The 22,947-nt window shown below is 37.7% G+C and overlaps 1 protein-coding gene across 1 annotated transcript; it reads left to right on the top strand.

The window, feature by feature from the left end:
- Positions 1-1,351: 1,351 nt before the first annotated feature.
- On the top strand, positions 1,352-2,569 carry LOC121777557. Its single transcript, XM_042174855.1, has one exon. It carries the CDS (start codon positions 1,352-1,354, stop codon positions 2,567-2,569), a length of 1,218 nt encoding a protein of 405 aa, XP_042030789.1.
- The last annotated feature ends 20,378 nt before the right edge of the window (positions 2,570-22,947 follow it).

The following is a 22,947-nucleotide window of genomic DNA, read 5'->3' as shown; positions in this document are numbered from 1 at the left end:
TGGCGCCGTTGCCAGGGAAGCATGTTGTTACTTTATGTTTGTGCGTAGGTGTATATAATTTTGTTTCTCATTTTTTTTGTTTTTCCTGTTGTTGATGAGAAGGTACCACCAAGGCGATTACTGGAATCATCCCTTGATATACAAAAAAAACTAACACTCAGTAGAGAGTCCAGGAAGCCGGCGTTGTCATCACTAGTCGCAGAGCCGCATTAGAAGCAACAGCAGCCACTGAATAGAAAACACAACCACCACCACCAGAACGAACGGAAGCAGAGATGGTCGTTGTCGCTGACAACTCGGGAATCGGCTCTCTACACGCTCATGATGAGAGAGAGCCCACACATGCCATCGCCGCTACTCCTAGAATGCGGACTATCGCAATCAAATCAGGAGTACTGGCCGTTTTGTCCCATTTCTATGGCCTTTCGAAGGAATGTCCGTATGCTTTCCTGGAAGAATTCTGCAGATACTGTGATATTCAGCCCGTGCCAGCTGGATCCTAGTCCGAAGATTACAGGCTTAAGGCTATTCCCTTCGTTTTACAGGGCGATGCGGGTGTTTGGCTGTCAAGGCTGCCGGAAGGATCCATCAGGACGTGGGCTGAATTCCGCATGAGATTCCTGGATCACTTCTTTCCAGCGTCTAAAACAAGTGCCCTGAAAAGGGAAATTACAGAGGCGAGGCAAGAGTACGATGAAACCCTTGGCCAGTATTGGGACAGATTCCAATGTTTGCTTCAGGCATGCCCACATCACAAAATGGAGGAGAAGGAAATATACTCTGTTTTCTACGGTGGACTCACTGTGGACAACAAGAACGATCTCAACCTCGCTGCTCAAGGGGACTTCTCGAAAACCTCATTTAGCCAAGCCAAGAATATACTGGAAAGGTTAATCGAAGCTAAGCGGTCGTATGAGACTTCTCGAGGGTAGTATAGGAGAGGTGCAGTGCACGTGGCAGAGGCACGGAACAATGAAAAGTTGGAAGCTCGATTTGAGCAAATGGAAAAGAAACTGCTAGAGGCAGTAGAAAAAACCAGACCACCTCCACCGCCTTCACCAAAAGAGCCACAGTATGTGCCGCAACAGTCCCAGCCAGGAGAACATCACTACTACTATTGCGAGTTTTCCCCAGAGGAAGAACCGCAGGCTCAAGTAAATATCGTTGGCCACTGGAACGCAAATGGAAACTAGATCCTGGGGAAGTAGAGAGATGCTCCATGGAGGGACCACCCCAATTTCTGATGGACTGATCAAAGCCAACCACTCCAGTTATTAACCCAGCAAGTACAACCCTCTGAAGGGCAACTTAACTGGCCAGCAAGGATCCAGGACCAAACTCTGGAGGAAACATGATACATAACGTACCTCAAGGAAACTGGTCAAGTGGAGGACAACCTAACTGGTCAAGCCGACAACATGAAGGAAATTGGGGGTACAAACAGCAAGGCACTCAGTTTATCAACCAGGGAAGGAAGCCGAACAACCAGATGGTCATGTACATCCCACCACACCTACGGGGAAATCAGCACCCGGGAAATCGACAGTACAACCAGCCGCGATATCAGCAAGAACACTACGGGCAATCTGACTACCCGCAGCCCAACTATAGTGGAGGACCGCCGAATCAAAGATACAATAGACACCCCAACGAAAGCCACGTAGAAATATTGGAACCACACCATCCAAATGATGCAATGCGGGAAATCCAGGAGGCTCAAAAAGAGCAACAGGCGGCGTTGGAAATGCTGACGAAACAACTCTCTCAAGTTGCAGTATCGTTAGGCAAGTTAAAGGGAAATGAAGCCACTATGCAACCACCTGGTCATGAGAATATTAGTGAAGTATCCCTGCGGCCAGGGAAGGTCTACAAAGGCCCCAGCCATCCTGCGATATCACCACCAACTGATTCTGGACCAAGCCGTGAGGAAGAGGGAGAATCCAGTAGAGGTGGTCAAGTGGAAGAAAGAGGCAAGGAAAAGGTGGGAGGAGAGGCCTCGGAAGGAGGTCAGAAGGAAGAAACTGAAGGGGTTAAGCCTTATCCGTACCATGGAATGGTGACAAGAAAAAAAGATGCCACAATCGATGTGGCAAGCATGTTCAAGGACGTGGATGTAAAGGTACCGCTCTTAACGGCGTTAAAAATGCCCCCGATCAGTAAGTTCATTAAAGACTACCTGGCAGGAAAGGTCAATGAGGAAGGGAGACTGATTTCACATGAGAACGTCTCTGCCGTAATCCAGAGAAGTGACCTCCCCTCCAAGAAAACTGATCCAGGAATGTTCACACTCCCAATTTCAATCGGAGACATTCAGGTAGAGCACGCCATGTGCGACTTGGGGGCATCTATCAACGTTCTGCCATACTCCATCTATCGGAAGGTGGGAGAGGCCAACCTAGTCGACACGGATATAATGATACAGTTGGCCGACATATCATGTATTCACCCCGAAGGAATTATGGAAGATGTTATTGTAAAAGTGAATAACTTTCTATACCTAGCTGATTTTTTCGTAATCAAGATGACAGAACCCAATGCAAAAGAGCCGAGTGGAGTCCTACTGGGATGACCATTCTTGTCCACGGCCAGCACTATCATAGACGTCCGCAATGGGACGATCAGTCTGGACTTCAAGGGAGAGCAGTATACATTCAATATCGATGAGGCCATAAAAAGGCCAGCCGACGGAGAGAACGTGTATTCAGTGGATGTACCTGAGCCCTTGGTACAAGAGTTTTTGGAAGAAGAATTTTTAAATAGGCAGTTCACACAGACTCCGTTGTAGATGAAGAGGTCGAAAAGGAAGTAGAAGAGTGGTTTGAGACAAATAAGGTTGGAGAAATGAACGACCAAGCCGTCGCAGAAGCAATGACAGAATTTTGCGAACGTCCAAGGCCAACTGGGTTGGGTAAGACAGCTCAAGTATCTAGCCTAGCAAAGCAGCTTGATCACGGAAAGCCACTGGGTGATGAAGCTACAGAAAACCCTCTGCCCACCGAAGAGCCAAAACTCGCGAAGGAGTTGAAACCCCTTCCAGCGCATCTGAAGTACGCCTTCCTGGGAGAAGACAAAACTATGCCCGTCATTATAAACAGTCGATTGACCCAAGGGCAGGAAGACAAGTTACTGGAAGTATTACGAAGGAATCAGAAGGCTATCGGCTGGAAGCTGACAGACTTGGTGGGAATTAGCCCGGACTTGTGTATGCATCACATCCGGCTGGAGGAAGGAGCCAAGCCACACCGCTGCCAACAACGGAAACTCAACCCCAACATGAGGGAAGAGATGCTGAAAGAAATTGTCAAGCTAGTTTCAATCGGAATTATCTATTCCATTCCCGACAATAATTGGGTCAGCCCAGTACACATGGTGCCTAAGAAATGAGGGATTCAAGTGGTGAAAAACGAGAAAAACGAATTAATCCCGACAAGGCCAGTTACTGGGTGGTGAATGTGCATAGACTATAGGAAGCTGAACCAAGCCACAAAGAAAGACCACTTCCCTCTGCCGTTTATTGATCAAATGCTGGAGAAGTTGGCAGGGAAACAGTACTTCAGTTTCCTGGATGGTTATAGTGGCTATTTCCAAATCGCTGTAAACCCAGATGACCAAGAAAAGACGACGTTCACATGCCCCTTTGGCACTTACGCTTACAGGAGGATGCCCTTTGGCCTCTGCAATGCTCCGGGCACTTTCCAAATATGTATGATGAGCATTTTCTCGGATCTATTGGAAGATTGTATTGAGATCTTCATGGATGATTTCACTGTTTATGGGGATGATTTTGATCAAGGGTTGCATAGTCTGAACAGGGTATTGGAAAGATGCCGCCAGAAGGATTTAGTTCTGAACTTCGAGAAATGCCATTTTATGGTTACTGAAGGAATAGTTCTGGGCCACGTAGTATCAAGCAGGGGAATAGAGGTCGACCCAGCAAAGATAGCAGTCATTGCAAAACTCCCATATCCTACCAACCAGAAGGAGATCCGAGCCTTTTTAGGGCACGCTGGGTTGTACAGGAGATTCATCAAAGATTTCGCAAAGATAGCCCAGCCTCTAACAAGACTTCTCCAGAACGATGTAGAATTTGAATTCTCAGATGCCTGCAAGGCCGCATTCCAGTTTCTGAAGGACCGATTAATAAGCTCTCCAATAATACGCGCTCCCGACTGGAATCACCCCTTTGAGGTGATGTGCGATGCTAGTGACTATGCTGTGGGGCGGTATTAGGTCAAAAAATCGAAGGGAAAAGTTACGTCATTTTTTACGCCTCCAAAACTCTAAATCAGGTACAAAAGAACTATGATGTGACCGAAAAGGAGATGCTATCAGTAGTCTTCGCATTTCAGAAGTTCAGGCCTTACCTGCTGATAAGTCGTATTCTATGCCTTGGTTACTGGTCAGTATAATGTGCATAATTGGAATATATCTGCAAAACAGTTGCTAAAGTGTGCAGAGAAGTGTTCTAGCCAGTATGGGAATGTTCGGATAATTCAGGTGAAAAGGGCGCCTAGGGTGCAATACTGACCAGGATGCATGCCAAAAAGGCTCGAGATGGAGAAGAAGGATAGCTGGAAAGATTAGCCGCAAGCAAGGGGCAAAAGAGTCATTTCATGAAGAGAGTCTACCCTAAAAATCAAGGGAGGCCTCCCTATAAAAGGAAGCCACTTGGAGAGAGAAGAAGAATGAATTAGTTCAAAAGCTTCACACTTAGTTAGAATTCTCTCTCGGTAGATCAGTTTCTACAGCCTCGTCCTTCATATTCTCGTTCCTCGCCACAGCCATGGTCACCTGAAGCTCATCAGTTCGTCGGAGTTCCACATCCTCTTGTTCCAGTCAGCGTGTTTCGTAGTGTTAACAGTTTCATCGCCCGGAGTGGCAAAACAATCTTTAATTGCTTTCTTAGTTAATCGCACTTTATTTTCTTACGTTGGATATGTAGCATTTCCAGTATTTGCTTATTTTGAAGTCTTGGTTGTGATCCAAACGTTTATGATATGAAGTTGTTTTTATGCATCGGTTCCTGTTTGATTTTGTTTCTTTCTGCCTAGATAGCTTAGATCTAGTTGTTACGGTAATTTCCAAGTATTGCGAGCATGTTTTCATTTCCGAATTGATAGATCTGAGTTCATGAGTTTAGATAGCTGTTAGATTTTAGATCTGAAATGGTTAAGTGTGAAAACCTAGTTTACGTGATTTCTGCCACCTTGCATGTCACCCAGTAAGCGTAATTTCAGTTTCGTTAGTTTAATCTTTTGATTTGGAGTTTAGATTGTAGATCTATTCTTGTGGAGTTTGTTAACCTGAAATTCTCATTCATGGAATCTGAGTTGTTTGATTTGTGTTCATACTTGTTGGAGAAGACAATGTCCACATCCAAATTTGGGACCACTTTTACTTTTTAGTTACTTTTTGCTTTTGTCCTTTACTTTTCTCTACTTTTTCTGCTGGTACCCTACAGATCTGCCTGTTTCGCCTTTTATAGTAACCCCGTACCTCCCACATAATTTCTGAAACATAATGTCCCCCACTCTCACGTACACAGCCGCTTATCAATCATCATTCACCCCTCCTAGTCAGTAGAGTACCATCTTAAATTCTTGCCTAGTTAGAATCTCAACCCAAAGCGTGGTAGCTAACCAACCTTTCCAGAATATCACCACAATTACCAAAGCGCATTCATCTCTGTGGGATTCGACCCTTACATCCACTATACTAGTCAGTAGAAGTGGGTTGAGGAATTATTGATAGCCAGATTCGGGATTAGCTGGGATTTTCTATCCTGATAAGTAGGATACATCCCTTGCTTGACGCGACACCTGCACAAACCTGCTATTTCACCTGCTTGGGTCTAAGGTGATTGTCTACACAGATCATGCGGCCATCAAATACCTCTTGGCAAAGAAAGAGTCAAAGCCGCGGTTGATTAGATGGGTACTCCTTCTACAGGAGTTTGATTGGGAAGCAGTTGATAAGAAAGGATGTGAGAACAAGGTGGCAGATCACCTAAGTCGAATTCTGCAAGAAGATAATGGTGAAGCCATTCCAGAGGCTTTCCCTGAAGAGCATCTCTGCCTGATCAAGTCAATACCTGAGCGCCAGTGGATCAACCAAGCGGAAGAAATTGCTCAAGCCAACCAAGGAAGCAAAGGACAGAACACGAGGAAGGAGCCATGGTTCGCGGACATGGCTAATTACTTGGTAACGGGGGAGTTACCCAGAAGTGACAAAATTTCAAGAGCACAGAAGTTAAAGCTTAAAAGTGATTCCCGATACTTTTATTGGGATGATCCTTACCTATGGAAAATGGGGGCAGATCAAGTAATCCGACGCTGTATACCAGAATGGGAGCAGGAAGACGTAATGATCCACTGTCACACACTAGCTTGTGGGGGTCATTTTGGGTCAAAGAAAATAGCAAGGAAAATACTTGATAGTGGGTTTTATTGGCCATCTATCCATAGAGATGCTTATGAACTCTGCAAGAAGTGCCCTCGATGTCAACTTACTGGAGGAATATCTACTAGAGACGAGATGCATCAGATCCCCATTATTGTCTGTGAAATATTCGATGCATGGGGAATAGACTTCATGGGACCCTTTCCTGCATCTGAACGTAATCTCTACATACTGGTGGCAGTGGACTATGTGTACAAATGGATCGAGGCGAAGGCAACTAGGACGTGTGAGTCCAGAGAAGTGGCGAAGTTTTTGAAATCTAACATATTTACCCGATATGGAGTGCCACGAACTATTATCTCTGACCAAGGGACTCATTTCGTCAACAGAACTATCGAAGATCTAATGCGAAAATATGGAGTCCACCACCGCCTATCCACACCTTATCACCCACAATCCAATGGCCAGGCTGAAATCTCTAATAGAGAAATCAAGGCGATTCTAGAGAAGACGGTCAATCCCACGAGGAAAGACTGGAGCCTTCGACTGGAGGACGCACTCTAGGCCTACAGGACAACGTTCAAAACGCTTATTGGAATGTCCCCATACCGAATGGTATTTGGGAAGATGTGCCATCTGCCGGTGGGGGTTGAACATCAAGCTTACTGGGCGATCAAGGAAATGAATATGAATACTGAGGTTGGAGCTGCAGAAAGGAGAATGCAGTTACAAGAGCTGGAAGAGCTTCGCCTGGACGCCTATGACTCTGCCATGTAGTACAAAGAAAAGACAAAAATGTGGCATGATAAGAACCTTCGCAAGAAGGAACTAAAGATAGGCCAGAAAGTTTTGTTGTTTCAATTCAGACTGAAATTGATGCCAGGAAAGCTCAGATCTAGGTGGATAGGTCCTTATACCATTATCGCCATCCGAGCGAATGGAGCAATCGAACTCTAAGGAGGCGATCCTGATTCACCTTCTTTCATAGTGAATGGACATAGGGTTAAACCATACAGAGAAGGAATGGAGGCATTTGTAGTGGACGACATTCCACTACTAATGCCTAACTCTCTCCAGTAGATAGGTAAAAAGGGTTGACTGGGCACTTATGGGAAGTCTGCTTGATCAGGCGACAAAGACTTAATCAAGTGACATCCTGAGAGAGCCTGGTCAACTTCTTAAGTAGCTAGTGTAAATAGTTTTTATCATGTTAATTTATTTTCTTAATTTAAAATTAAAAGTCGAAAGTAAGGAAGGAAACTGATCAAGCGAAACTATTGGAGTTTTTCATAAAAAAATATTGTCTACTTGATCAGTACAATTCGAATTTAATTGGTGGTACAGTGATTGAGTTGATCAGGGCAGGTGATGAAAGGGAGTGCGCAGTCACTTAAGAGGTGCCAGGAAGCGCCAACTGCTGCATTAAAAGGACGAAACGTATCAGAAAAGCTTTACCAGCTGGCACTCTGAAAAGGCGTGCCCGTATGTGAAGAGTCGCAAAGATCTGAACAGCCGAAAGGATCTCAACAGTAGAAGATCCCAACAGCCGCGATTTCATTATAAAAAGCAGATTTCAGATTCGTATATCACTTTTACCCAAGCCGCCTACATATCAGTCCTTTTGTTCTCATCAAGAATTCTCCCCAATTTTAAAATACCTTTTTCAAGAACATCATCTTCTCTACCAAGACCTACCCACATTACCAGTGACAATGTTGCTTAAACAACTCTCGACTTCATCCTCCTCTTCCAGTACCCGTGCTGATAGTGATAACCAAGAAATCTCCTAACAAGCCCATATAGAAAACCCTAGCCCACCTACACCAACCACCACTCCACCCCAAACAAGCGCCGCCACTCCACTACCCGAGATGGATGAAAAAGCTCAACGGCGCTTAACAAGAATTCTCCGGAGTTTCCCCTCCGACGTGGATGTTGCGACGGTTTACGCCGCTGTTAAAGCCCAAATGGGAGTGATCCTGTCAAAGGACAAGGTCGTTGCCTCCATATCCCAAAACCCCACATCCACCACCCAAACACAAGCCCCGACAGACAACCACGATAGAGGTTGGAGCTAACAACCATAGCAAAACCAGAGGCGGCTGCACGCGCTATCAACGAATGGAGGCTCCACATGGAGCAGTTGCTAATGCAGCTGGTGGAGAATTCGAATGCCCAGCTGGTCGCTCAATCCAGGGTCTTGCAAGCTATTCGCCAATTGACCCTCGCTATGCAACCACCTCCCTCTACAAGCTCTCCTCCACCTCGGCGCCCGATGTCCTCCAGGCCACCTTCAGCGTCTCCGAGTCAACCCCCCAGGGAACTTTGAAGTACACCCCCCTCCATATCTCTGCTCGTTTTAAGTTTACAAACAATTATTTTTTTGTTGGTCTGTATATACTCATGCTCTTTTGTTCTCTTACACTTAGCCCAATGTCTGGTCTAAGTGTGAGAAGTACGCATGATATTTTTGCTATCTCTGTTTGCCTGCGTTTACGTATTTAAGTTCTGTTTTTCTATTTTGATTAACAAGTTTTTGATTGTCGGCACTGCCTCACACTTAGCCCAGTGTCTGGTCTAAGTGTAAGAAGTACCCTTGATTGTTGTTATGCCATCGCCTGTGCCTAACCCTTCTTTCCACTGCATCTAGTCCCTCGAGGACGAGTTCATATGCAGTGGGGAGGGGGGACGGGTTAGTTACAATAAAACTATACATGCTAAAAAATTTCTCAAAAACAACAAATTCCAGGTAGTAATAGATAGGCAATATGCATGAAATTGGATAAATGGAAGACTTGATTACTTTTTGGGAGAGTTAGAAAAATGATTCAGTATGCTCACATGTAAAACTTGATTGCAAAAACTTGATCAATTTGAATGACGCAAGTATGATGGAAACGCTCAATTTCTAAACCAACTGTGAAGTCTCTCTATATGTGAGTTATAAGCCAAAAGTAGAACACTTTCTACTATTTTTACAAAAAAAAAAAAATTACGAGAGGCTGAATTTTAATATTGAGATGAAAATTGCACAAGTAGTAATGACTAAAGGCATTATGACTTAACCATTTGAGTCGTTTTCTTCTTTCGTTCCACAAACCCGCCTCATTAGTCAAGGCACCCCCTAGTAGCCAATTCGAGCCCATACACTCTTTCCCTTTCTTTGAAGCCTTAAAACCAAATTCAAAGTTTCATATCACATGAGGAAAGATGGTCAAAGAAATGAAGTTTGTCAAGGGAAACAAAAGGAGGATAGCAATAAGAATGGTCAGAATAAAGGTAGCCGGGTTGATCATGTTAGACAATCAGGTTGATCATATGAAAAGAATATATATAAAAAAAGGGCAGGAAATAGTTTTAACCTGACCCAGGAAATCAAAAGTAAAAATAATAATAAGCCGAAGGTTATGAGGCTAAAGGTCGAAATCTGACCAAGAGGGTGTTAGGGTTAGAATACTGAAAAGCATGTTTCGAGCGACTTCTTCGCACGAATAGAATCTTGCTTGTGTACGGAAAAACTCTACTATCCATTTTTGACCCGATTCAGTATCATTCGAGCAGTTTGCACGAATAGAATCAATATATTATTACATTGTGTTTGCTTGTGCGTTTATAAGATGTTTTATAAACATTTAAAAGCATAAGAAGTAAACAAAGCCTACGTCTTTTGCTTAGTAGACTGGTTGTGGGCGTCGTCCACTTTAAGGTAACTACAGTCGGTTCTATGCAATGCTTTGCAAAAGAAAAAGAAGAATTTCACAACCTAGATAGGCTTTGGCTACCTATCGTGAAAGGTTGCAATGTCAGTCCGATTATTTTTAAGCCTTATTGAAATAAGATGACGTTGGTGTGGTATAGCACTGAATGGATCTAACACCAAGACGGGTCTTTAGGCTATCTACTGAAAGACGAGGTCTTCATAAATATCTATTTCCTAATCAATGTACGTTAGCATTAAGCATACGATATTGAGTATCTACTACTTTAACTTACCAAAGGTGCGAGTTTTTCGTCGTGCTGGCCTAGAGCTAGGGCGCGTCACGCGCGCTGCTGGCCGAGACGTCGTGCACATCGGAATCCAATGACGAACTCGTCGGATATTCGCCGTTCATCGTTCGTGCGATGAGATAACGATGAAAGATTATTTTAATGATAATTTAATTATTTTATTAAAAGATATCATTAAAATATTATTATTTAATGGAAATAAAATCATTTGGGAAGATTTCCCTAGATTCTTGGATTTTATTTTGGAAAGTATTCAAGATGAATTTGGAAATAAGATTTGAATATATCTTTTGTGGATTTTATACATTATATGAGATTTGATTATGAATCAAATCATGGATCAATTAGATTCTTTCCTTATTTAATGGATCTATATGGATTTTTATTCCTAGATGAATCCTAGTTATATTTGGAAAATAATAATCTAATTTTTATCTATATCTTATGGATTTATATGGATTTATTCCGAGACAAATCCTAGTTGGATTTAGATAATGATAATATTATTTTATTCTTATCCTATGAGTTTATTTGAATTTATTCATAGATAAATTCTAGATGGATTTGGATAGTGATAATATAATATTTTATTCTTATCTTATAGATTTATGTGGATTTAATCCTAGATAAATCTTAAATAGATATGAATAATTATAATATAATTTTATCTAATTCTTTGGATTTATATGGATTTACTCCAAGAATAAATCCTAGATGGATTAGGATTAATATTTATATTAAATTATTTTATCTAATGGATTTTAATAGATTTAATTCTAGTAAAGACAAATCCTAGATGGATTAAAATAAATATTAATCCATATTATCCTTATCTATTGGATTTATATCCTAGATAGATTAGGATAAAGATAATATAAAAGAAAATCCTTATTTAATTGGATTTAGATAAACTTATTTATCTAAGAAATCCTAAGTAATGTATGATATATTCTAGAGATCTATACAAAATAGAATTAAGATTTGTATAAATCTTGGTTAGTTGGATTTTATTTATTGAATGGATTATGACGGAATCGTTTCTATCTAGTAATACCCTAGAACGATTTAAATAATTATAATCCTAGATCAACATTATCTTGAATTGAAGGATTTGATTTTATCGAAATAAAATCTAGAATGATCCTAAATAGATTTAGATAGTTAACACTATCTTGATAAATCCTAAATGATTAAGGATAATAATTATCCAAGATAAAACATAATTATTTAATTGATTCTCCCTTGACTAGATTAAATAATTATCATTAATTATCCAATGTGTTTAAATGCCATGCATTAAATGGATTTATCTGTTTATTTGGTGTTTATATTTGTAAGTGGATTATCTGTTTATCTGCTTATGTGATAATTATGCAAAAACCATATAAAAGCTTTTTTATGAAGCGATAATTACAACAATGCGTTGTATATGGTCTCCATCAATTGGTCTGCAATTTATGAAGCTTTTTTCTAATATTATCACCACCTGCTCTGTGGGGACAATAATCCTAAGAAATAGCGAGTTCATGACGGCGGATTTCTTAAAAATAAATAGTATGAACTAGAATGTGGTTTCCAATATTATCGCCACCTGCTCTGTGGGGACAATAATCCTAAGAAACTGCAAGATTCAGAAGTTCACACAGAATTTATGGGATAGCTTGATCTTGTTAGCAGCACATGAGCATTATTATGGGAGTGTGTTGTAGGAATGAGACTCTATAATGCTAAATTCGGTGGTCTTGCTTAGGCAACATTAGGCGGCCATGCCACTCTGTGGTCTCTGGACTATCAGTCGGTGTTGTGACCAGTAAAATTGTAAGATTTTAATGCGTATTGACTTCCTCTGGAGGGTACAAAATTTTAATTTTACAGTTGCAAGATACATAATTGTTTTGTGGTTATTTGCGATTATGTATTGAGCATAAGTATGTGATAATAAGTTTATATGCCAAATCTTCATTATGTCATTCATATTTTGTCTGCGATCCTTAAAGAAATGAACTCGAATGCCAAAATTATGCAGACTGGAAATTAAAATGGATAAGATTCTCATCGCTAAAACTTGGAGTTTATACTCAATGATTCATGTCCTCCATTTCCTCGACATAATTCCACGAAGATTGTTCGAGAATGCTTTTTGCATGTACTTGACAAGTTCTTTAAGGAATAAGGTCAAGCTATTTTTTTAAGTAGCACGACAAGTCTTGGTTAGTGATGATGAAAGATGGATATCAATAGAATCTGTCAAGATGATTCGATTGGAATATCCTGAAAGGACATAATATTTTGAGGAATCTTTTGATCACTCAAATAGTTTATGACTCAAGTCATCGCCTGGAGTAATAAGAAATGACTAAAAGAAGGTTTAACCGAAAAGTAGAAAACCTTCAGAACATTAGTCGTTATATTACTGTTAGATGAAAGTAACATGATAGATGACGAATTCATAAAGGTGCATTTTTCCTAAGTCCTAGTTCATTTGAACAAAAGACTAGATATGGAAATGGGAGAGCCTGAATTGTTATCAAAGTTTGTTTAGAGCGAGTGAAGATGCTTTGTAAGTTGGATTGACCTCTTTTATAGCAGGACAATGACTTACATGACAATGCAACTTCCAAGTAAGAGATCTTGGTCCAGATAGGCTTTGTGGATGCTCAATTATTATTTTATGGTTGATGTTTAAGGTATCATAGTATTGAAACAATATAGATGCAACAAGATTGAGTATTAAACAACACATCAACTTCTTAAACAATGAATGATAAAGTATTTATGGCTCTTAGTCTTAAGGCCACGAAAATACTTAGTTATTGTTCAAACTGATCTAGACTATCAAGATTTTAACAATTTGTTAAATAGCTTGAAAGTCGAGAATGTCTTTTCGATGCATTGTGAGTTAGAATCATTTGATTCATAATATTTATAGAAGTGCAACGTAGAAAGACTAGCAAGTCTCAATGGTTTACACCAATTAGGAGATGAGCAAAGAGTTATGATCAGTAGTGGGAGTCTAATCTCCATTAACGAATCCAAGCATTCTTTCATAGAATGGGATAGTTATGTAAGAAGGAATCAAAGTCTTTCTAAGATAGGTTTGATCAAGTGATGAGTTGTACTCATGAAAATCTTATCATTAACAGGATAAACGTTAGATACAACGAGATACACCTTAAAGAAACTACCATCATCAGTACCTTCTACAAAACACGAGTTGTGGACTAGAGCGACTCTAGTCTAGCACATCTCAAGGTGTAATGTTGTTCCAACGCATGTTGGAAAGGTATCCAAGTAATTGGAGTTGAGTACTGAGTTAAGGTTGTCCCAAATGATGTAAGATTATTAGTTCTGTAATCTTCAAAGATAGAATTCTTGTATGAAGATCAAGAGAAGAACTAAAAGCCTAACATCGTGATAACTCTTAGGACAGAGAGAGATATCGAATTTTCCTCATTACCAAGGACTCATACCATTAGAAATTTTGCACTAATAAAATCAACTTCAACACCTAATATTGTAAGAACCATATCGTAGTGGGAGCGTTCCTAGGAACATAACAAGTTCATGGGTCTAAGAGTGTCGCAAGACTCGGTCTTAGATTAGCTTGAACATATTCCCTTTAACTACAATGTAGAATTGGTTCATTTGGATATTCATCCTTGGAAAGATGATAGATTCCAAACTACAATCTTAGATAGACAACATGTTTTACAAGACTTGCAATACTACCTACAGGTTGTGTCAGTCAGTGGGAGTTAGTACATTTGCAAGTGTAAATGTGGATCTCAAATGGCTAGATAATGACAATGGGCTATGCCCAAAGAGAAATATCATCTTATCGCTGTCGTTGTGCCAAGATTTGTTCGATCCTTCTGTCTATCAGAACTTGCATAAATTAGAATGTATGTATTATGATTGTCAAGACAGTTTTCTATTAATAGAAGTCTTGAAGATATCATCTACGTGGAACATCCTAATAGGTATGTAATAAAGGGCAAGGAACACATGATTGGAAGCTTATGAAGACCTTTGTGGTCTTAGGCAAGCGTCTAAGTCAGAGTATATATGTTTTTATCAAGATTGTCAAATGTTTGAAATTTGACATGTGCCCTTAAATGTGTTGTAAGCACAAGGAAGTTGAAAATGCATTAAATATGGTATTATTGGTACTCTACGATGATGAAATCTACAAAAGTTGCAAACAACTAAGATTGACATCTAGCGTAGGAAACTGGTTGTCTACCCAGTTTAAGATGAAGGATTTAAGATAAACTAATTACGTTCTAAGCATCTAAGTCTTTAAGATTACTAGAAAGAATGTTGAGATTCTCTTAGGAATCCTATATCTACACATTGCTTGGAACATTTTAGCATTAGAATTTCCATGAAAAGGTTTTTACCATTCAAGATGGAATTGTCTTGTCTCTAGTCAAGTGTCGTTTGACACTTAGTGAGAACAAGAATTATGAGACTCGTTCTGCAGATAGATGTCTCATGTATGCTATGATGTGTACTAAGTTTGATATTAGTTGTGCTTTTGCATAGCAAGTATATATCATATTAACCATGGAAAATGACTTTGATTGAGGTAATGGATATACCATAGTACTTGAGAAAGACTAATCGCTATATTCTAGTTTACCAGTCATTCATGTAATGTCCTTGGGGTTACCCTGACTAAGTCTTATGACTAATCAGTGATCGAGTAAGTCATCCTCATTATATGTGTTTGCAGTAGGAGTATACTCCTAGAAGCTTTGATCGTAAGTTTGAGTATGCCTATGAGTAATTTTACTCTAGCAAAGGCTAACTCAAGGGAACACGAGATCATAAGCTAAGCAATCACATAGAGAGATGAAATTATTTAAAGATCAAGTACGCAACAAAGACATAGTGGTGGAAAAGATATTATTAGAGAACAACCAAGCAGATTTTTCACATAAATTGCCTTTGTGGCAACATGTTTCAAACATGATGTGAAATGAATGGTAGTCTGATATATCTAGCTCCAAGACCTGCTTTGTGTATAAGTGGGAGAGTTTTTGGCAGTGGGTATACTCAAAAGCATGTTTTGAGTATAAGTGGGAGATTGTGAGGGTTAGTATACTGAAAAGCATGTTTCGAGCGACTTCTTCGCACGAATAGAATCTTGCTTGTGTATGGAAAACTCTACAATCCACTTTTGACCCGATTCAGTATCATTCGAGCAGTTTGCACGAATAGAATCAATATATTATTACATTGTGTTTCCTTGTGTGTTTATAAGATGTTTTATAAATATTTAAATGCATAAGAAGTAAACAAAGCCTACGTCTTTTGCTTAGTAGACTGGTTGTGGGCGTCGTCCACTTTAAGGTAACTACAGTCGGTTCTATGCAATGCTTTGCAAAAGAAAAAGAAGAATTTCACAACCTAGATAGGCTTTGGCTACCTATCGTGAAAGGTTGCAATGTCAGTCCGATTATTTCTAAGCCTTATTGAAATAAGATGACGTTGGTGTGGTATATCATTGAATGGATCTAAAAGCAAGACGAGTCATTAGGCTATCTACTGAAAGACGAGGTCTTGATAAATATCTATTTCCAAATCAATGTACGTTAGCATTTAGCATACGATATTGAGTATCTACTACCTTGACTTACCAAAGGTGCGGGTTTTTCATCACCCAACTATCCAGGTATATTGAGTAGTGGTGATCATTATCTAGCGGTGCTAGGATTGCTATTATGTTGAATCGTGCGCGAGGAGAGTCTCGTTTGATAATGTCCTCAAGAGGAGCTTGAACAAGGTTTTATTATTCGGAAACTGGCCAGTTGGAATTTAATAATTCCATGAATAATAAATAAGTGTTTCTTGCTAAGTCCACTCTTGGAATAAATAAGATGTTAATTAATTAAGTCCATCGCAGACTTTAATTAATTAATGGACATTTCTATCTTAAGCGCGGGAAATAAATAATAAACAAAATGGAAACCCGGATTACTTGTAATTTTGGATTTGGATGCGGAGGTCAATATTACGTCTGTAGTGGCTGCTCGTAATATTCCAATATAAGCGTGTATTAAATTGTGGGTTCAATTTAATTAGTAAAAAGCTAATTGGGGAGCCCATATCCAAAACCTTCCATAGATCCCTAACTGGGCCCAATATGTAACTATTATAAATAGGAGAATAAATGAGACAGAAAAGACAATTTTAATGACATGAAAATTTCGTCCTTTCCAAATTAATGAAAGGGACGATTTTTTCAAAGAGAATTTCTCCTCCGTGAGATTTTCAGCTCCTCCTCCGTGAGGAATTTTCATCTTCTGTATTCGAGTCCTAGTGTTTCGATAAGATCACCTGATGTCGGAATACAGTTCAGGACACCATTCAGAAGATCCGTTGTCTAGTATTGAAGGTCATCTTGGAGAAGGCGCAAGCAATCGACGATTCTTTGGAGAATCAATGAGGTAAATTGGCTAACTCCGTAGCAAGCATGTTTTAGGGATTTTTTGTGCTAAAGCATGTTTGAAATTTAAGTTATGAGCATGATATATGTGATAATTACGCGAATAGATTTTGTCTGAATAATCTGCTAAATAGATCCGTATTATGTGATCCGTTAGAACGCACGCTTCCGCTACCAACCCCTTCAGAGGGAGCATCAAGAAATAAATATCCCAATTCTAATCCAGCGAGTTTCGTCAAATCTTTGGCCTTTCGACTCATGTTATTTTTCTTTAAAAATTTTATATTTAAACTTAGAACCCCTATGACCCTAACCTAACACGTTACTACCCTTGAGCCCCGTTACAACCTAAAACAAAGACCTTAAGGACTTATCTTGTGCAGTCCGATTCAAAGTATTAAATTTGTGGCAACATAGAGTGAACAGTCCTAACATCTCTGGTGAGAAAGGAGTGACTGAGTGAATCCAACAGTGGTTTTTAAATTGAGCAATCTTGACAAGCTGACACCTTGATCAAGCAAAGGCGAAAGAGAAGGAACACAAGCTACTGACAAATGGATTGACCTCGACCTCGGGTATAATTGTTGGAAAATTATCCGGTCTAATGCATACATGTGAATACATGTTTTTATCTTAAAGTTTTATTTTTCTTTTCGTTTTCCTTTACTAGTGAAATAAGTAAACCATGCATGAAATCTGCCTTATCTTTTTCTTTTATTTTTCTTTATACTTGAGGACAAGTATGTTTAAAGTAAGAGAGAAGAAAAAGTAGAGAGAATATTGTTTCCATTTTTAGAAACGTTTCATTTTTAATGGGACAGACCAAAAAGGAAAACGTTTCATTTTTAATGGGACAGAGGAAGTATATCTTTTACCTTTATCCTTGAATTAATTTATTTGCACTTTGTTTTTCCCTTAACAATGGTACATAATTCATTCCAACGTCAGAATTTACAACGAAAATTCTACGTCCTCTCAACGAGAATTAATTAAGCTAATAAAGCCGATTTATATAAAAGACGAAATGAAATTTCGGGGCGTCACACTTATAACTAAGATACATTGTATTATTCTCAATCTATCCACAAATAAAATTATCCTTACTTTATTTTCATGCTTTTATTTCAATTTTGTACTGTTATTGGTTTGATCAACGGGCAAGCTTTCGCGGTTGCCTTTTATCTCTCTGCTGATCACAATCGTGACGTCGAAATCTTGTTAAGGGAATTGTCCCTTAAAACATTCCGGCCCCCATAAGGAGGCGCGCGTTGAAAATCCTCATATTTGTCTCACACCGACATGATAACGATCATGTGTCATTTATATATAATCTTATATATCAGAAAATCCATTTTCTCTACTGTCCAAGTTACCTGCATGAAATATTTAAATAAAAGAGAGGCTTAGAAAAATCAACCTAACTTTTGAAAAAAACAATTCCCAATCCGATACCTATAGCTCAGCTGCCTAGTCAATAATGTAGAAATTGTAAAAATTGTTGCTTATTATTTAATATGTAGAGTCTCTTTATAGGCTAGAGTAATTCTATACAAGGTAACTCTAATCATATCTTCCAATTATGGTACATATCAATCTACTGATATTGTGTGATTTCTTCCTTAAAATGATGAATTTCTTATTTCTTTCAAACATTCTCCCTCAAGTTAAGTAATGGGATTTCCGAAACTTAACTTGTCAAATACTTCTTGAAAACTTCTTGATGTTACTGCTTTGGTGAGAATATCTACCAATTGTCCATCAGATCTCACATACGGAATCTCCATTATATTCCCTTCGATCTTTTCCTTTATGAAGCGGCAATCAACTTCTATGCGTTTGGCTAGGTCTGTTGGACCGGATTTGCTGAAATGCTGACAGTAGCTTTAATGTCACATAGTAGTTTAAAAGTTTTCTATGTCTGTAAATTTAATTCTGCCATCAACCTTCTGAGCCAGAGAATCTTTATCAATCCGCTTTCGATTCCTTGAAATTTTTCCAATACACTAGAAAGATCGACCACTTTCTGCTTCGTTCTTCCAAGTCACTACATTTCCACCCATAAAAGTAAAGTATCCATCAATGGACCTTCTGTCGACTGGATTCCCTGCCCAATTAGCATTAGTATATCCATGGATGTCTTAATGTCCGTTTTTCTTGAACAATACATCGTGACCAACTAACCCCTTTAAATATCAAACTATTCTCAACACAGCTTCCCAATAATCATTATGTGGATTATGCAAGAACTGACTGACTACTCCAACTTCATAGGCACTGTCTTGTCTGGTATAGAAGAGGTATATGAGCTTCCCAACCAATCTTTAGTATTTTCCCACCTTTAATTCGAGCCAATGCCTCTAAAAACATTTAAAAGATAACATCAAAACTAAATAAGCAAGAAGAAATTATGAGAATACGTGAATGTGAGTGTAGACGTATAAACAAAAAACATATTAAATAAGTAATAAGCTAGCTATTTGAAAGGTTCGAATACTGAAAAGTAAATAAGCAAAACGACTTTGCAGGTTGGTCTAACTCTTCAAAAAAGAACAGAACTATTTCTAATTGTTGAGCCAAGTGTCTCCTACCAGTGTGCCAGTGTAGCGTGTTAGACAATTAATCGTAGGGATATTAATCAGGTCAATCTAATTGGTTTTGGGTCAACCTAATCGGATTGTAGGTTAATCTGGTTTAAGCTAATCGGGTTAAAAATTTTCAACCATAACCCTAATCGTTCGAATTTTTGGCATTCCCAACGGACTAATCTAGTTGCTACTAATAAATTAGTATGTGATCAATCTAATGCAAAATGAATAATCTTAGTCATATTTTTAGAATGTAAAACATTTAACTATGAAAATTTTGAAATGTATGTTTAAATGATGATTAATTATTAATTTAAGATTTATATAAATTAGTAAAACATAAATATATTTTTATATCAATAAAACCTACTGTGATATTTATGTACATTAAAACTACCTCTATCTTTGAAATATAATTTTTTTTGAAACGACATGAGTTTTAAGACACAATTATTAAAGTAAGAGAATTAGAAAGAAAAATTATTGAAGTATTATTATTGAAGAATAAATCACCCATTAGAAAGAAATTTTTTTCCAAAAATATAAAGTTTCTACTTTTAAGATATGGACCAAAATGAAAACAGTTTCTATTTTTAAAGAACAGGTGTAGTATAAAATAGAATGTTAATTTTTTTACCTAGTTATTTTATTATTTAATTATAAAAATAATCAATGAAATGTTGAAATAATAGTCAAACGAGATCGAACAATAGATAATCGTTGTACTTAGATCCAACTCACCAGACCAACCCATCGGATTGTGAGTCAGTCCTACTTGTATTGCTTATTAATTTTGTTATAATTCTATCAGACTAGAAATTTCAAACACCAACACTCAATCAGTCCTACTTGTATTACTTATTAACTTTATTATAATTCCACCGGACTAAAAATTTCAAACACTAACACTCTTAATTTAACGAGATATTCAAATCATCCTACAAATTTCGAATTACATTGACATACGGAATTATTCTATTTCGAATTTCAAATCGACAATTTCACACCAAATATCGTTGATACGATCATGAAAGCCGTGCATTAATGTTTTCACCTACATCTGGCTTCAATCAGCATTCTGCCTATTGAGATAACGTCCAAATGCTCTGAAAAAGCCACCAATTTCTTTGCCTTCAAAAGAACTTCGTGTGAGTATCTTACACGCCTCAATCGGAGTTCGGTAGAGGGAGTTATGGCCCATTTACGAAAGCCGCGCATTGAATAGCGGGTGAATCCAGAGAGAACACGCGGGTAGGTGTTTTGGGCTTTACAATTCACCCGACCGGGCGAATCACGCGGACTTAGATTTTGTGGACCATTTTTTTGGAATTTGGGCCTAAACTATATAAATAGCACTTTTTCCCATTTTTCTTGTTGGTTGAACATTGAATTTGTAGCTTGTGAGCTTGAGGGTTTGTATCTAATTCCTAGTTTTCTAGGTTGCTTTTCCCATCAATTGCTAGTTCAAATATGGAATTTCCATCAATTGCTAGTTCAAGCATGGATCAAGTAGAGGTATACTTTGAGGATTGTGGTCTCCTTGAAGGCTTAGCCATGGGTGCATGTTAGTATGGTGTAAGTGTTTTAGCTTATTCCATCAATTACATTTCATCTCTTATGCCACATTATCTTTTGTTGATTTTCCTTCTTTTAACTTAGATTTAATAGGTATTGTTAGATCTATGTTATTTTTTAATTACTTTAGAAATTGAAAAATAATTTCACAAAAATTATTAGATCAAACATCATTAAAGATATAATTCTTAGATTAATGGATCAATACACGTGGATCCTTATCAATCATTCTGGTTACTAGAAGATATAATTGTCACGTCAACATTATTAGGTCACCCATAGGTTTATGCCTTTTTCCATTTCAAATTTGGAAATGTTGAAAAAAGAATATTGGATTCAGCTATTTGTTGTTTTCAAAAAACGGGAAATTTTTGAATTGGTGCCTTCGATTCGTTTGGGCTAAAACCGTTATAGGCTTTTTCATTATGTTATGTAATTTATTACTCCGTAATTATTCAACTCTAAACATTGGCAATTTGATACATTAAAAATAATGTAGTCAAAAATAAAATATGAAATATAAAATTATTAGAATGTTAATTGATTAATGATTAAATAATTAATCTCAAACATTGGCACATAAAATTAAATAGTTTTTTAAATTCAACATGTCAGCATCAATTAAATAAAAAATAAGCTTTATAAATTAGTTCTATGAACTTATATAAATCTTGTAATTGGCACGCCATGAGGGGTGCAGCTTCAATTATAATTTCCTAATAATATCGCTTGAAAACATTTAAATCGACATCGTGGCACACATAGAAAATCCAAAATTTCCAGGAAATTCAAACTTAAAAAACATGTACACTAATTTTAAGAATAAATTGTTTCATTTAATCTATGACGTGTGGATATTTTATAATTAATGTATAAATTTTGATAGTTGTACGTTTATAATTATCGTCATTAAATTTCATATCCTTACATAAAAATTTTGAATTACAATGGGAAAAGAAGGTGAAATAAATAGAGGGAGCATAAAAACTTTAAAAGCATAAATCAATGGGAGGGAATGAGAAGAAAATTGATTAGTGGGGAGAGATAAGCCAGCCCTTCCACTGCAGCTTGCTGTAGGTCGACAAGCCCTTAATCATTGCTTAATTATACCCATATTTGACTTTCCAATCTTCGCTTATTTCAATTTCATTCATGTTTGGTTGACGGGAAAATAAAGTTAGCAACGAAAATGATTTCTGGGAAAATGAATCCCGGGAATATGATTCCTAATAACTTTACTTTCTTGTGTTTGAAAAATATCAACATTTTTAATTTTATATTTGATTTAAACACCAAACTAAAATTATACTCCTACTTATTATTATTTTTATTTATAAAAAATAATAATAATATAATTTTTTTAATAAATTATTAATTACAAATAATAATAATTAAATTATTATATTTATTAGTTTAAATATGAATTATACATCATAGTATATAATAATATGAATTATACATCATAGTATATAATAATATGAATTATACATCATAGTATCACATATTGCTTGCATAAGTATTACAGATTGCATGTGTTGTAATCGTGCTTGGTCAAACGAATTTGACTAATAATAAAGGCTACAAAAAATTTAATTTTGTGAAATTAAATGCAATAGTGACGATCTACGTTCCGAGTAGATGACTGTAGTATATTCATTTTCTCAAATCCGATTCCCGGTGAGTGAGAAATAATATATTAAAGTTGGTCACAATATAAAGTTAAAAATGAGCTATGGGAAAAACTAAGGGATTAATTAACTAAGTGTTAATTATCCCACATCGGGGATGATACACTTCTTTTGATGAAGTATTTAATAAGATGAATTATTATGTGTAATAATTATCGTGGAACAAGACGGGTGACAGAGCCCAAACCCCCGGCGGTTACAGTCAAGCCATCATGGCACACATAATGGCTATTGACTCCAT

Source organism: Salvia splendens, chromosome 2, assembly GCF_004379255.2.
Source record: "Salvia splendens isolate huo1 chromosome 2, SspV2, whole genome shotgun sequence".
Lineage (NCBI taxonomy): Eukaryota > Viridiplantae > Streptophyta > Magnoliopsida > Lamiales > Lamiaceae > Salvia > Salvia splendens.
Note: the sequence above shows the minus strand (reverse complement) of the source record. Positions and strands in the feature narration are given on the sequence as shown.

Bases quoted from the DNA above. Each gene is read 5' to 3' on its own strand.
- LOC121777557 (XM_042174855.1), top strand. From the start codon at position 1,352: ATGATACATAACGTACCTCAAGGAAACTGGTCAAGTGGAGGACAACCT.